The following is a 14587-nucleotide window of genomic DNA, read 5'->3' on the forward strand; positions in this document are numbered from 1 at the left end:
TTATACGATGTGACTACATACACTTTATGGACACAAATAACTCTTATTACAGTGGTTTATCGAGATCCAAACTATTTCTATTTAGGTCAATTATATTTTAAAAGTCCTTTAATTAGCTCTTTCCAGCTTAACTGCATTACAGGCTCATCTTAACTATTCCCAGACTCAAAGCTTCCAGGTACATATTTCATTGTCCAAAAATAAATTAATTTATTTTGAGACAAATATTTCAGAAATTGTTTGAGAATCAGAATCCTGGATTTGTCTGGTCACACAGCAGCCTATTTCTATTCACAGTTCTCCCTTCCTCTCTTTGTCCAAATACATTATTTTTTTTTTTCTTAGTTAGAAAGAAAGAAGAGAAAGTTATTTGAAGAGAAAGCCCTTTTCATGAGGAACAGATTCTCACAAAATAATAATAATCTGGACAGATTATACTTCAGATTATTCTTTTTTTCATCCCTAATGTGGGAAACATAGATCAGTAAGAAAAATAAGCATTTGATTAAAATGTTAAAAGTAACAGCAAACAAGATTGTAATACATCCAGAATTTCCTTGCAGTGTTTTAGTGTTCATTTACACCCAAGTACCTACTATGCAATACAGGATCACCTCTCTTCTTACACACAACATGTCACTCAGTTGCCTGTTAATCACAGCTTCATGTTTGCCATTTTTCCTTTTTTTATTCAGGATCTGTCTTTCCCCCTTCTCCATTGAACTTCAATCACCTGCGTACTGACCTTCATTCTTTCTCACCTCATGTATTACAGTAGCTTCCTAACTGGCTTTCCTTACTCCAAACATCACACACCAATAAATGAAACTCTTGCGATATTAATAATGGTGCTTCTGTACTCATGTATCTTTGTGAACTCTTCAAGAATTGATATCACTCAGCCCTCTGAAGTTCATATTCTTGCCTCTCTACCATAGGGCTAGACTTATCTTTCTAGCCTCATCTTTGCTTCCCTATATGAATCTTAACCTTCAGTTGAAATGGAACTTTTATTTGTGCCCATGCTTCTGTTTCTTTATTCAAGCTGTTTACTCAACTGCAAAATGTATTCTCTGTTAACCTCGCCTATTGACATATTGAATTCTCAAGCTCCCATCTCTAAGCCTATATTCTCCAAGAAACTTTCCCAGAGTTATCCTCCATCCCTTAAATTGTATAACTAGTCTTCTGATTATATTATAATCTCCTCCAGAGTTCATTTTTATATTCCCTATTGTATCTAAGTCAGTACTTTATATATAAGAAGTGCTGCATAAATATTTGAATTAGGTTATGTCATTTCCAAAATGCACAAGCAAAAAAAGATAGAACTGACCTTACATTGACTACAGCAATGTGGTCAACAGGGTCTGGAAACTCCATTTGGAATGTTTTGATAGAGGCTTGGTAATGGTTTCTGTGACTTTACAGTGCTCTGTCAAGGGCTCGCTAGCAGTAAAAAACAATGACCAACAGAAACATAATACCAAGTATGTCTAGACTTCATTTGGTGTGACATTGAGGAGTTAAATAAATTTGATGATATAAAGAAAAATAGCTTGGTCAGAAATTATTTTCAAAATGTTTTTGGTGGGACATATGCTAAATTATTGAATGTCTAAGTGATCACTTAAACTCCAGCGCTAAGATCAATGAAATAATTGTGAATGATATCTTGCTGAATTTTGCAAGAGTGAAAATAGACACTGGTATAAAACTGATAATTTTGTACATATATTTATTCATTTATTATATATCTAATCAATTTTTGGTTATTAATTTAAATTTTAAACTCAAAAAAATCATCCTGTCTAAATCTCTTGTGTAATCAAAGTACGGGATGCATTTCTTCACAACACCTTGACTTGGAATACAATTTCACATCTTACAGTTATGGGCCCTTGATGTGAGAGTACTGTCTATCATTCTTTTTGATGCTGAATCATTGGAAAGAATGCAACTCTCAATATTGATCTTGTTCTTAAACTGAAATATAAGATATTTTATGATTAAATTTGATGTCAGAATATGGGAACACACTAAAGGGGAAAAAAACCCTGGTGATTATTTGTATATTTACCCACATTTATTGTACTTTAACCTAAAGTTAATGTTTTCAAAACTCCTTAATGAAATCTATATCTTTAAAATAAAATGTAGCCAATGAATTATCTAATTTCTGCTTACATTAACACTTTATATTTAGTTAGATTTATTCTTTAATTTTGCCCTTTCCCTACTGAATTCTCAGGAAATCTAAGTTCTTTTTTTTTTTTTTTTTCCAGAAACTACTTGGCCTTTTAGGAATTGATTTCAATTGAGTTTATCTATGCAATTCAAGAATAGATAAAATATTATCATGCAATTGTAAACCCAAGAGAATAAAATCATGCTAGTCGCAGTTTCCCTTCTTGATACTTCTAGATCCTGCTCACATATTTAGAGGATGGCTCGATGTGAATGAACACTTTTCCAAATTATTCTAAGTCTCTCTGCTCTAATTATCTCTCCCCTCATCTATATCCACTTTTTTGGTCTATATTAGTGTTAAAAACATTTAAATCAGTCAGGAAACACAAGTACCAGTGAATCCAATAAAATTAAGATATAACTTACCTGGAGAAAGAGGAGGATTTTTAAAAAATTATTTCTCAAGATGATAAAACTAATACTTGAAAGAAGAGAGAAACAGGGATTAGACTGCATACCCTTTGAAAGTAAGCTCTATTTGATTTCTTGTAAAAATAATCTAACTGCATTTTCACCTTTTCATTCTCATTTTTAGAAATAATAAGATTTTTACACACTTCCCTTTCTGATCTGCTTGTTTAAACAGAACTGCTCAAAACGCCACTGGCTTTGAAAACAAAGCACTAGTTTTGATGATATATACAATGAATGTATCTAGAAAAGCATCTGTCATATTTTTATCATATCACATTTTATTTCCACTTGTAAATACTGTCAACATTTAAAGCCAAGTTAATGGAACACCAGTGAGAAAATCAAACCTACTAATATTAAGCATTTTTAAGAATTTTAAAATAGGGTCATGCTGACAGACTTGAAAGAATCCCAGAATTAAAATTGCCCCCATGGTAATGAGAAGGCTATAGCTTAAAGCATGGAAATAGCCATGATACATTTTAGTGAAATGATTTATTCTTCGTTGGTACTTCATTTTTCATTTACCTTTAAATGAATGCTTACGTTAAGAATATCCATCAATACTCAGTGTTATAACAATGAATGCATGAGCACTTTGTAAGTGAATATATACATGGCCAAAGTTTAATTTGGCTCTCCATTCAGAAAAAAACAGTGTCGGTGGATATTTGGGCAATATCATTTAATTGATGCTTACGTTTTTCCAAGATTTATAAGCAAAGTAAAAAAGTTCATATGTAGGTGGTGGATACCCAATGAAACATATTTAGATTAAAAAAACCAAAACACTATATATTCTAAAATCATAAGTATAACCATGCCAGAGCATACACATGTATTCACTATCCACATGGTGTCAGGAGCACAGGTGATAGCTTCCTCCACATACCATAAGATAGGCCTTGATCACAAAATTATTCATCCTGATAGTTGCTCTTGACAATGGAAACAATTTTTAAAGGCTATCTTCAAGATCACTCTGGTGATTTTACAGATAATTAGGTAATGGTGAATGAATAGGGAGTTCTTATAAATAGTTGATATGCCCAACTAGTTACAGGAATAGATTAATTAAAGCCTAAATTTATCTCGCCTCTTAACAAAGCAGACATTTTGGAAACTATTAAGCAACAGGCTTTAAACTATAGTAAGACTATTTTTGTTCCTCTCAGAATTGAGAGAGCTCCACACACTCATGTTCATTAGAGGTGCCTCTAATAGAACTCCACCTTTAACATGATTTTTGTGCCTGCTCACATCTTTTAAAAAAAGACAATATCATTAAAATTGATAACAAAGTCGTAAAGCTGACCAAGTCCAAATTTAGGAACTGGGAAAGGCAATATAGAACACAAGCCTAAGACTGTGTTTCTAGAACATTTCTGGTCTGAAAAATGTTAATAGCACGTAATTAAGACCATATCCTCAATATGCATTTCAAATCAATTTGCTAGATAATAATTCTTTAGCCACAATGAGCAAATAGAAGCCCTGTTCCTCAATGCTTTTGGTTAATTTAAGGAATGTAACATTTTTGTAGAGGGTTAAGAAAAAGTCAGTTCTTTCTGTATTTAATTTCAGGGTCGGTAGATCTAAACACTTCAGTGTTAATCTCTTCATTCTTCATAAATGCTATGCGACAGAGAATAAAATGGTTAAATGTAATATTCTTCATTTTTTTTCGCCTTGTATTTAAATTACTTTGATGGTTTCCATCTTAGTTTGTAAATCACCAAACCTAAATATAACTGGAGTTTTATTTAATGTTTCATCAGGAAATGAATTGGATCAAAGATAAGGTAAAATGGCCTTTTCTTTTTTAAATAATAAAAAAATTAAAAATAAATTAATTTCTTTTTGGGAGTAAAGTTTCTTGGAAGTCAATCCAATGAAATCATTGTTTTCATATGTTTCATATGTTTTCAACTAACTCTATTCCAAACAGAGCATAAAAATAAAAAGCAAAAAAAAAAAAATCAAATTAACAATATTTTCTAGGCAAAAACATATTACATAAATATTAGGCATTAGATTAAGCTACCATTACAAACTATAGGTTATGTTTAAATAAAATATATATTAAAATTATTCCGTCTTTGAAATATGAATCACAGAACTTATAAATTCAAAATCATAATAGGATATATGTAAAAATAAAGAAAATCAAAGTACAAATATATAATACTATTTTAATATAGTGAATTTTGCAACTAATCTGTTTTACATAAATTTACATATATTAATCTGAAAGCTGCTACTTTATTTACCCAAGAAAGCTGTAAAATAGTTAAAATAACTATTCACATTTTAACCATTGGTTTCTCTGCATTTTAAAGTTAAACTTCATGTTACTGAAGGACAGTCGATTATATTGGATTTAGTCAGACTTCTTATGAGTTTTGCCTAGTAAGTAGAATTTATAAGTAAAGATAGCCAACCCAGTAAACCAGATTGAACAAGGCAAAAGCTGTTGGGAAAAATATTCGAGAATAGGAATCAATTTTGGCAATGCGTATATGTATCCTCCCTTCCCTCCATGATCCTCTTCTGCAGTCTTCAAAGCAACAGAAGAAGCTGGCACAATCTTTTCCCTCCAAGCACTGGTACCCATAATCATCTTCTCCTTGCGGCAGAGAAAGGCTATTCATTGGAATGAGAGTAGATCCTGGATGGAGTCCAGAGGACATCTGAGTAAAATAATAAATGAGTTTTGAGGAAAAAAATCATAAAAAAGATCAATTTGTCCCCTCAAGGCAAACTCTGAGAGACTGACATGCAGTAAAAATAATCTTATTTTCCAAAAATCAAATGAATACCCAATTTAACATGTTTTTAGATTATAATTTACCTTGTAGCACATAAAAATATTATTTTACATTCCAAAGATTTTGCAGGGAAAAAAACACTCAAAATTAAATATATTTTATACCTTTAGAAAGTTGTTCTACTGAATTATTGTTAACCATGAATCTAATTCTAAAATGAGAATAAACTATATTTTTCTATGATATTTTACAGTAAAACATTTACAATGCTATAAACGTGTTTGTTTGCTATGGTTATATTCTGTACTTTATTTTAGTAATAATGAGAACAAATAGTAAAGATGACATTCTGATAAAGCAGAAAACTTTGAGGAGCTATGAATGAATAAAACAGATATGAGGTCTGGAGTTGTGGATAGGCACAAAGCATCATACTTGGGAGACAGAATGTGCAGGAGGTAAAAATTCAGGTTGGAGAACAACTGGTATTCAAAATTCTGCTAATTCTACCAAAATTCTGCTCATTCCAGCTATCCAGCTGGAATTATATTACCACCTAATTTTTGTGATGGTTGTGCTGAATAAACTTCATGACATGTAAAATGATCCGTGCTTCGTCTTGCCTAGTAGTAATAGTTATTATTTTTACCAAGATTTTTTGGGACACATATCAAACTAACTCTTGATGATACCATGTTCTGAATAATACTTAAATAAGAACAAGAATTTTTAAAAATATAAAAAATTGAGCATGGCCAGGATACTGTGGAATATTAAAGCCAACACTTTAGAACAATCACTTTGGAGCAATAACTTTGGAGTCAGGATATTGTGCAATATTAAAGCAATCACTTAGGCTGAAATTCCAGCTCTGCCCAGTAGAGTCCTGTAACTTTGAACAGGAAATGTCACTGCTCTTTTGTGTCTGTGTCTTTTGCCATACCAAAGCCACAAAAACAATACATAGATCTGTTTGATGAGTAAATGAGATGATATACATAAAACACCAAATGAAATATTTGAAACATAGCAACTATTCCCTTGCCAATTGATAATAGTATTGTAATTGTCATTGCTACTGTTGATTCCTGGAGAGGATATATCATAATTGACTATAAAATATGTGCTAAAACAAGCAATAATAACAATAAAAACAACAACAAAAACTTGGACCTCATCAAAAATGTTCCTGGAAAGAAATACATTAATGAACGCTTGAATAAAATGGCAAGTAAAATATGAGTGAAGAGATGAGATGAAGATTGCTTCATCTCTCAGGACTTCCACATATTTCAGGGATTATTTTAAAATGTGAATCTTACAATTTATTATAATCAGTGGTGTCATTATGTAAACACTGAATACAATGCTGAGATTATAACAATTGTTTTATCCTGATTTTAAATTCTAATGAAAATGTTTATAAAATTTTTTCATCCTAAATTTTGAAATAAATAAATCTCAAAGCCATGAAAATTAAACATTGTATGAGAAAGATTTTAAAAATTAAACACAAAAAATGATAATTAAAAAAAATTTAGACCTATATTCAAACCCATTTCATTTCTGAAAAGAAACATAGAATCTGACCCACTACATATTAAACATTCAGTAGATGCAAAAAGAAGCAAATAATCACATTTAGTGATATTTTAAAAAGATAAAACCATCACACAAGTCATAACATCCATATTAGGAACAAAATATGCAGCCTGAAGGTAAGAAACCATGCCCTAAACACAAATGCATGACTTCACTTGCCTAGATATATCATGAAAAACGGAGGCAGTATGTTATTAAATGTTAATGACAGATCTTTTTTGAGATTGACACCTGGAGATACTCGACTAGACTCCTAAATTTTAGTGGAGCACTAAACTTATGTATAAAAATGAGGCAAATTGGTATTCATTTTCTTGTTACTTAATACTTAAATAACATATGTTCCAATGTTAACCAGAGTGAAAAAGTGGTTAAAATGCAAGTTTGTTAGTCCGCAATTTCAAGGTTATATGGCATAAAACACATTACATATATCATTCAGAACTGCCATAAATGGGAAGATGGTGTGTTTGTTAGAAGATATCAATTGTGCATGAGAGGTATGATTAAAGTACACAAAAATGGAGGAAAACTGCAAATGGTTCATTTAAAACATTGACCAATCCCTGGTGGTCAAAATCATGGAGAGCTTCTTATTGCAGTGACAATTTAGATTGACAATTTTCTAGTTCCCTGCTGCCTCCCCCAAAACGCCACTAATTCATAAATTGAAAGAAACTACGCTTTATTGAATGATGAATGTGACTAGGAATGAAGTTTATATGTATTGAGAAAAATAGCCAAAGAGCTGACACAGTATCAGTAAAATAAAATACTCTCGACACATTTGTGACCTTGGAAACCATTGAAAAATTAATTGGAACAATATAAACATTATATGCCTTATTTATCTGAAGTACAACAGCAAAACCCACCTTGCAATTTCTCAAATAAAAATCCTGCTGCCCCCCAAATAGCAAACATTGAAAAAATAAAATAGATCCATTTAAATGACATAAAAAGAAACAACACAATTGAATAGAATTTCCTTTTACTTCAAATGATGTAGTTTTGAGACTATGCCTTTTTTTGTTATTTAAAAAAGTCACTAAGAATAGCTGAACTTAACATTTTGAGAAATCCATCCCATTCTCACTATTAAAGATACATATGTGTCTGGTTATATATTAAATGCTCTTACTTATAGATTAATCGTATAGTTAAATATACAAAATATATTTTAAGCACCAAGACCAATAATATAATAACTATTTAGATCATATACTAATACAATTAATAATATTAAGTATTAGCAATATGATTAGCAAACATTATTAGGTCATGTTATTGATACTATGAAATATTAACTAATATCACTATTAACTTCTCATTCAAAAAGTGGCACATGAGAATGCCAAACTAAGCACAGATTTTCTCCAATCAACTTTCACAAAATCCCAGTTATTTATCAGTGAGAATTTCAAAAATTACAAGATCTACATCAATGTTTAAAAATAGACATGAGGTGGATTTTGGTGATTCTGAGTTGTCATTTTGGTACTCCAAGAATTAGAAGTTAATGGAAATAATTATCAGAGGAAAGTAAAAAATAGAAAGTTAAAAAAAAAAAATTCTGAGGGTTGGGACCAAGGCTGTGAAGCAGAGAATTGTATTCTCACTTGTACATTTATATACTGTTTTATTTGTTCATTTGTTTCAACCATGCACAAGTAAACTTCTTACTGTACTTCACATTTCACCAATATCAAATAATCCTTCCTAGGAGCTTTGCCAATTACCATTACAGGAAAGAAGGTTTATAATTTGTGAAACTGTGTATTGATTCATCTTTTCATTATTTTTGTGCTCTGAAAGGTAGAAGAATGTTTATTCATATAGATATGCACTGGCTGAAAATACGATATTTTTTGTGTGTGAAGAAAATGTTATGGTTGGGTTTTGTGGGCAAAAACAAACAAACAAACAAGAAACAAAAAACACAACCTTCCACCCATTATTTCCACTCCAATACCCTAGTTCCACTCTCAGTAATATATGACTTATTGAACTACTGCAATAGCCTTTATCTCCTTGCTTCTTTTGCCATTCAAGTATATACTCCATGCTACTTATAATTATCTTTCAAAAACATAGAAGCAAATGTCCAAGAGAAGTTTTTGCAGTGCTTGAAGTGTTCTGTATCAGTATTGTTCAATATGGTAGCCACTAGTTACATGTAGCTATTAAGCACTTGAAATGTGACTAATGCTACTAAGATACTAAATTTTAAATTTTGCTTGCTTTTAATTAATTTAAATCAACCTAGCCATATGGCTAGTGGCTACTGTATTAGATGAAAAGCCTGAGAAATATACAAATCTACTTTGTATTCTTATATGTATGCCTCAACTTGGCTTACATGGTTCCTTCTCTCTCAAATATGCTTGATAATTTGTTTTCCTGAAAACTGCAACTTATTCTTTAAAGAACTACTTCAATGATGCCATGCTTTCTTTGTAATTTTCTCTATCAAATTCCCTTTGGAAGAGTTAGTTTACATACATTTTGAATAAATTATTTACAATGAAATGAAAAAGGCCACCCACTGCACTGTTGGCTCACAATGACATAGCCTCTTCTCAACACTATGTGCTTGTTAGTGCTTCACAGACCATATTACATGATGCCTCAAGATTTCCTCTGTGCATAGGACAGGCCACTTTGTTCGGACTTTGTGGTACCTATCTCTATTTCAATAAGAACATCTTTAAATATTCTTAACTTATATCTATCATAGAAAATATTTTGCTGCCGAAAAGGTATTTGAAACCAGTCACCTAACTGCTACTTCCTTATAGTGTCTTTGTCTACTTTTGATTTTTATATTGGACTGTACTTTATTATCTTACATTTACACTTCTAATGTATTTTTCCACAACTAGATTCAAAGATCCCCGAAAGCAGAGAACACATTGTGTCGTTATTTTCTTCATAGTGCCTTGTTCATGGCTGGTGAAATAAACTTCCTTCATTTAACATTTTAACCAATTGAGAGATTACAAATAAGTTCTACCTCAAATGGGTAGATCAGGCTCCTGATGTAGGTATAACACGGTTTTCTGAGATTTTTTTTTTTATCATCAATGGGCTATTTCAGTTTCAACAAGAACTACTCTTTAGTTAGCTGGTTTACTACTATTGCTTTTCTGAGATCTTTACATGTTTCATAAGGATCTTGATTCTATACTTCAACACAGTTAACTTATTAGATTCTCGTGAAAATAGATATTGATACAAACACACGTGAATCATATTCTTAATGAGTAGAAATAAAAACCCAATAAAATATATTGGATGGTAATATGGACCAAGTCAAAATGTCACTGACATTCACAATAAAAAATAAAGGAGAAAGAAATAAAGAAATATGGACATAAGTAAGGCCAGAAGGAAGAAAGGGATAATGGAAAGAAGGAAGGAAGGAAGGAGGAAGGGGGAGAAGAAGGAAAGGAGGAAGGGAGGTGGAGAGAGAGAGCAAGAAAAAGAAAGAGAGAAAAGGTCCAATGTATCATGTGGAGAGTAAGGTAGAAAGCATCTTTATTAATTTATATTTTTCTTAGAGGGGTCATTGAAGCTAAAATCTATTGTGTTCAAATATCATCTCTTCCTGAGTAAAATAAATTGGAGTTTTCTGGGATTCTCAGCTAAGCAGTCAAAGAGATGTCAAGAAGGGGATTTTAGTTTCTTTTAATAACAGACATGTTGACTTTTCAGTGACTCTAGGCAAGATCTTTGGTCCTGGCCTATTGCCATAAATAATTTGGTGAAGAAAAGGGAAATGCTGGATTTTAAACAACTCAGAATTTTGAGCCTATAAAATAAAGTGGGCAGATGGAAGGACAGAGATAGAGAGAGATAGAGATAGAGATAGAGAGAGAGAGAGAGAGAGAGAGAACGAAGATAAACTCACAAACAATTAAAACATGTGTAAAGGCAAGATGCTGCAAGATTTCTGGGTCTAGGCTTGCATTTGATCCTCCTGGCTGGAACAGAAGAAAAACACAGATTCCACAAAGCCCTTAAATAGAATATTTTGAGACAACAGCAAGCAGAGCTATCTATTCTTCATAAAAGTGTGCCCTGATTTACCTGATTGGCAAGACCATATGGCTAAACACTGAACTAGGCAGGGAGTCAGATTTGATTACTGATCCAATTTTTCACTTAAAGTGTCATTGTGTATTGAAAAAGCTCACGAAGCACATAACTGAACAGAAAGAAACTACTATAGAATTTTATTTTGGACGGCTCTAAAAATATTTTTCTTACCTAGGTAGTCAATTACATATCAATTTAACTTTTGATATTTGCAATTTAATGCTTCAAAGCTCTCATTTATTTTTTATTCCTTAATTTTTCATCTTTAATATTTTGCTTCTTGGGTTTGGTGCTAAGTTTTAAATACTCAACATACAGGCATTTTTTTCCTAAATAACTATTCTAGAACAGTGCCTAGAACATGGGTGTCCTTAATTAATATTTGATGAATGAATGATTAAATGAATGTCATAATGTTTCAGCTTCCTGAGTAAATGAGACATCTGGTAATGTGGTTGAGAGCACATGATCTGGGGTCAAACTGATTATCTGTAGTCCTACAGTAGCCACTTATTGGTTGAATAGCCTTAGATAATATTAGTACCTATATTACATATTCTTAGAATGAAATTCTAGAATCCATGTGAGATTGTACATTGTCTGGCTTATGATGTTAATTATTTTTATTCTAAACATTTTCATTCACAATTTCCAAAAATAAAATTGTCAAGGTATTAATCAAGCACAGCTGTGGATGAGTAAATGATGAAATGGAAAATTCAGAGAGGATGTTTGGCTTGGATTAAAGGAAGATAGTAGAAAACTTGTGTTTTTCTTTACCTAAAAAATTAGCAAATGGATTTTAAAGCTGAAATCATTGCCCCCTGATGCCTTGTCCACTCAGCGGCCATAATAAATCCTATGGATAAGCTAAAATCATGTCAAGTTGAGAGAGTCACATGTTAATTCTACCATGTAAGTTCTGAAATGTGTACCACCAACAATGTGCTCTCCTTCCTTGGGATATTGTGGGAATCTGGAACCAAATACACAAGACTTTGGTCCTTGGAGTATAACATAAAAGGTAAAATATAATTTAAAAGTATGGTAAAGTTTTATAAGGAAACTAATGAAAAATGGGGGAAGGGAGAAAAAGCATTGAATCTTAGAACTTACAACTTTAGGATGTAACATGAAAAATCCCATGCCTCATTATGTACATGCTATGGTAGGTTTACAAGCTTGCCACTCATGCATAACTGTTTTATATAGTCCTCAAGTATGTTGGTATTTTGGAAAAAATCTGCTTTAAAAACATTTATTGGAATTAGCAATGAAGTGTCTTTTTTGTTAATATTGGAGAAAAAGATGTTTACTTTTCTGAGTCCTATGAAAACAGGCAACATAAAGGAAGGATTACAAGCTTGACCTCTGTTATCATAAAAGACCTGGGTTTGAGTCTTGGATCCTTGTCTTCCTAAGTTTGTCCTTGTGCAAATTACTGAACTTGTATGTATAAGGTGCCTATGAGCATAAATGAAATTATGCATATAAAGGAGTTCCTGGAATACTCAGTGCTAGATATTACTTTAAAGTTGTTATAATTGCCATTATAAAAAGAAACTATAGTTAATCATCCAATACTTAAGTATTTTAGAATCAGTAGAGTTAATTCTAATTTATCAACTTGATGTGATGTAAGTTAAGGTAGATATATACTTAGGAAGGGGGAGTAAGTGAGTACAAATATGCAAAAGCCAAACAGATATCTTCTCTATGACATAGAAAGCTATGTCTTTCAAACACAGCTGAATACTAACATTAAAGAGAGATCTTTATCTCTAAAAATTAAGTTAATTTTGTGGGGTACCAGTGTAAGAAGTCCAAATCCTATCACAAAAATAGATTCAAAGAGAGAGTTTAAATAATTTTTAGGTACAAAGAATTTACTACTTGTAGAAAATTTCACAGCATAATAACCACTCTTTACAAAGGTGATCCAAAAGTCTTTTCTAGGGAAAAATATAAGAATACTTTTGCTGGTGGGCAATGTTAGGTACCCCAGTTTCATCTTAATATTTTTTTTATCTTTTGTCAAGGTACCACTAGCAACCATATCAGTCTAAGAAAGTATAACACGAGAAAAGAGTATCTCTAACAGTAAATTGTTGCTTATAAAATAGAGATTTTTTTTTAACATACCGAGGCCTTATTTTTTAGCTTTCTTTCTCTAGTAGTCTTAACTTTTTTGTTGCTGGTAAAATAATGCAAGGTACCATACTCCATCAAAGCTGCAAAAACAAAAATGAAACAAACAGAAACAAAGAGATCCATCGCAGTCACATAAGAAACCTTAGGTAAGGACTTCCTGGCAATTGTACTCAGAGTTGTCATAGTCAGAACTGTAGTGATACCTGTGGAGGGAGGGAAGAAAAATAAATGATGAAAAATAAGACCATTTTTATTCTTCCAACCGATTTGGCAATATTGTGAGCAGAAATAAACAATGGAAACAAAAGCATATAATTACTTGTGATTTACAGAAAAAAAAAAATTCTGGTAACCATAGCTACATTGTGTTCAATGTGTTCTTTGTGTCTCTGTGAGTTCTAATCATCTAAATTCTCCAGACCACAGGTAGTTTACTCCCTGTACCTATTCTTCCCTTCCTCCATAATAATAGACTATCCAATTTTTAGCTAGTCTGCACCTGCCTGAAAGTACAAATTTATTTGCCAGCTTCTTTTAGCTATGTGTGGCCACAGGCTGAAATCTAGCCAAGAAGAATTAAGTCAAGGGTGTAAACAACTACCAAAAGATGTCATTAGAAAGATAGGAAATGCTCCTCGTTCCCTCTTCCTAATTGCATTTTTCTGGAATACAATAGCCAGAGCACCAGAAGCCATTTTAGACCTCTACCCAATTTAATCTACAGTGATTTGAAGTTTCGTGCCACACACAGTTAAAAGTAATCCAAGCTACTATAGAATTTTTTTTTTTATTACTTGAATTAGACCTATTTTTTTCATCTCGGTAAAGAATACAGGCAAAATGATATCAAGGGAATACTTTAAAAAGACAGAGTAAATCTTCATGTTTTGAAGAAGTCAACATATAAAATTAGAATACCCACCTGGGCCCCAGCCCTGTATATGGATCTTTGGGGGTATCTGTTTCTCTTTATCCATGGCCTTCTTGTGGTTCTTACCACTACTAATTTTAGGGCCCCTAACTCACAGCTGCACATGTTATGTCTCTTCTGATCTAAACTGCCTTAATTCTCATTCTTTGCCTTATGAAAGAAGGCACCATTAGTGGGATTGTTTTCTCTCCAAAAAAGTACTAAATATAATGCCAAATGAATCTTAATTTGGTCAATTATTTATAAAGTGGCAACATCTGGGTTGAAAAAAATAGAAAGTGCCTCTTTGATATGGTAAAGGCAACATCCACCTCTTTCCCTCATGTCTACACTGAAACATGCCTTAATAATAATTCCTTTCACATGCCCATCT

General features: G+C 32.0%; 1 protein-coding gene across 1 annotated transcript in view; it reads right to left on the reverse strand.

Annotated features, from left to right (window-relative positions):
* Positions 1–4319: 4319 nt before the first annotated feature.
* Positions 4320–14587, reverse strand: part of GABRG1 (gamma-aminobutyric acid type A receptor subunit gamma1) — a 70857-nt gene continuing 60589 nt past the window's right edge. The window contains exons 8-9 of the mRNA XM_022565017.3: positions 13275–13486; positions 4320–5354 (exon numbers count right to left, since the gene is read on the reverse strand). Coding sequence (XP_022420725.1) covers positions 5085–5354; positions 13275–13486 — 482 coding nt within the window. The 3' untranslated portion in view covers positions 4320–5084. The remainder of the gene's footprint in view (positions 5355–13274; positions 13487–14587) is intronic.

Source organism: Delphinapterus leucas, chromosome 5 (assembly GCF_059928025.1).
Source record: "Delphinapterus leucas isolate spDelLeu-1000000601 "Yukka" chromosome 5, BTC_Dleu_Yukka2, whole genome shotgun sequence".
NCBI lineage: Eukaryota > Metazoa > Chordata > Mammalia > Artiodactyla > Monodontidae > Delphinapterus > Delphinapterus leucas.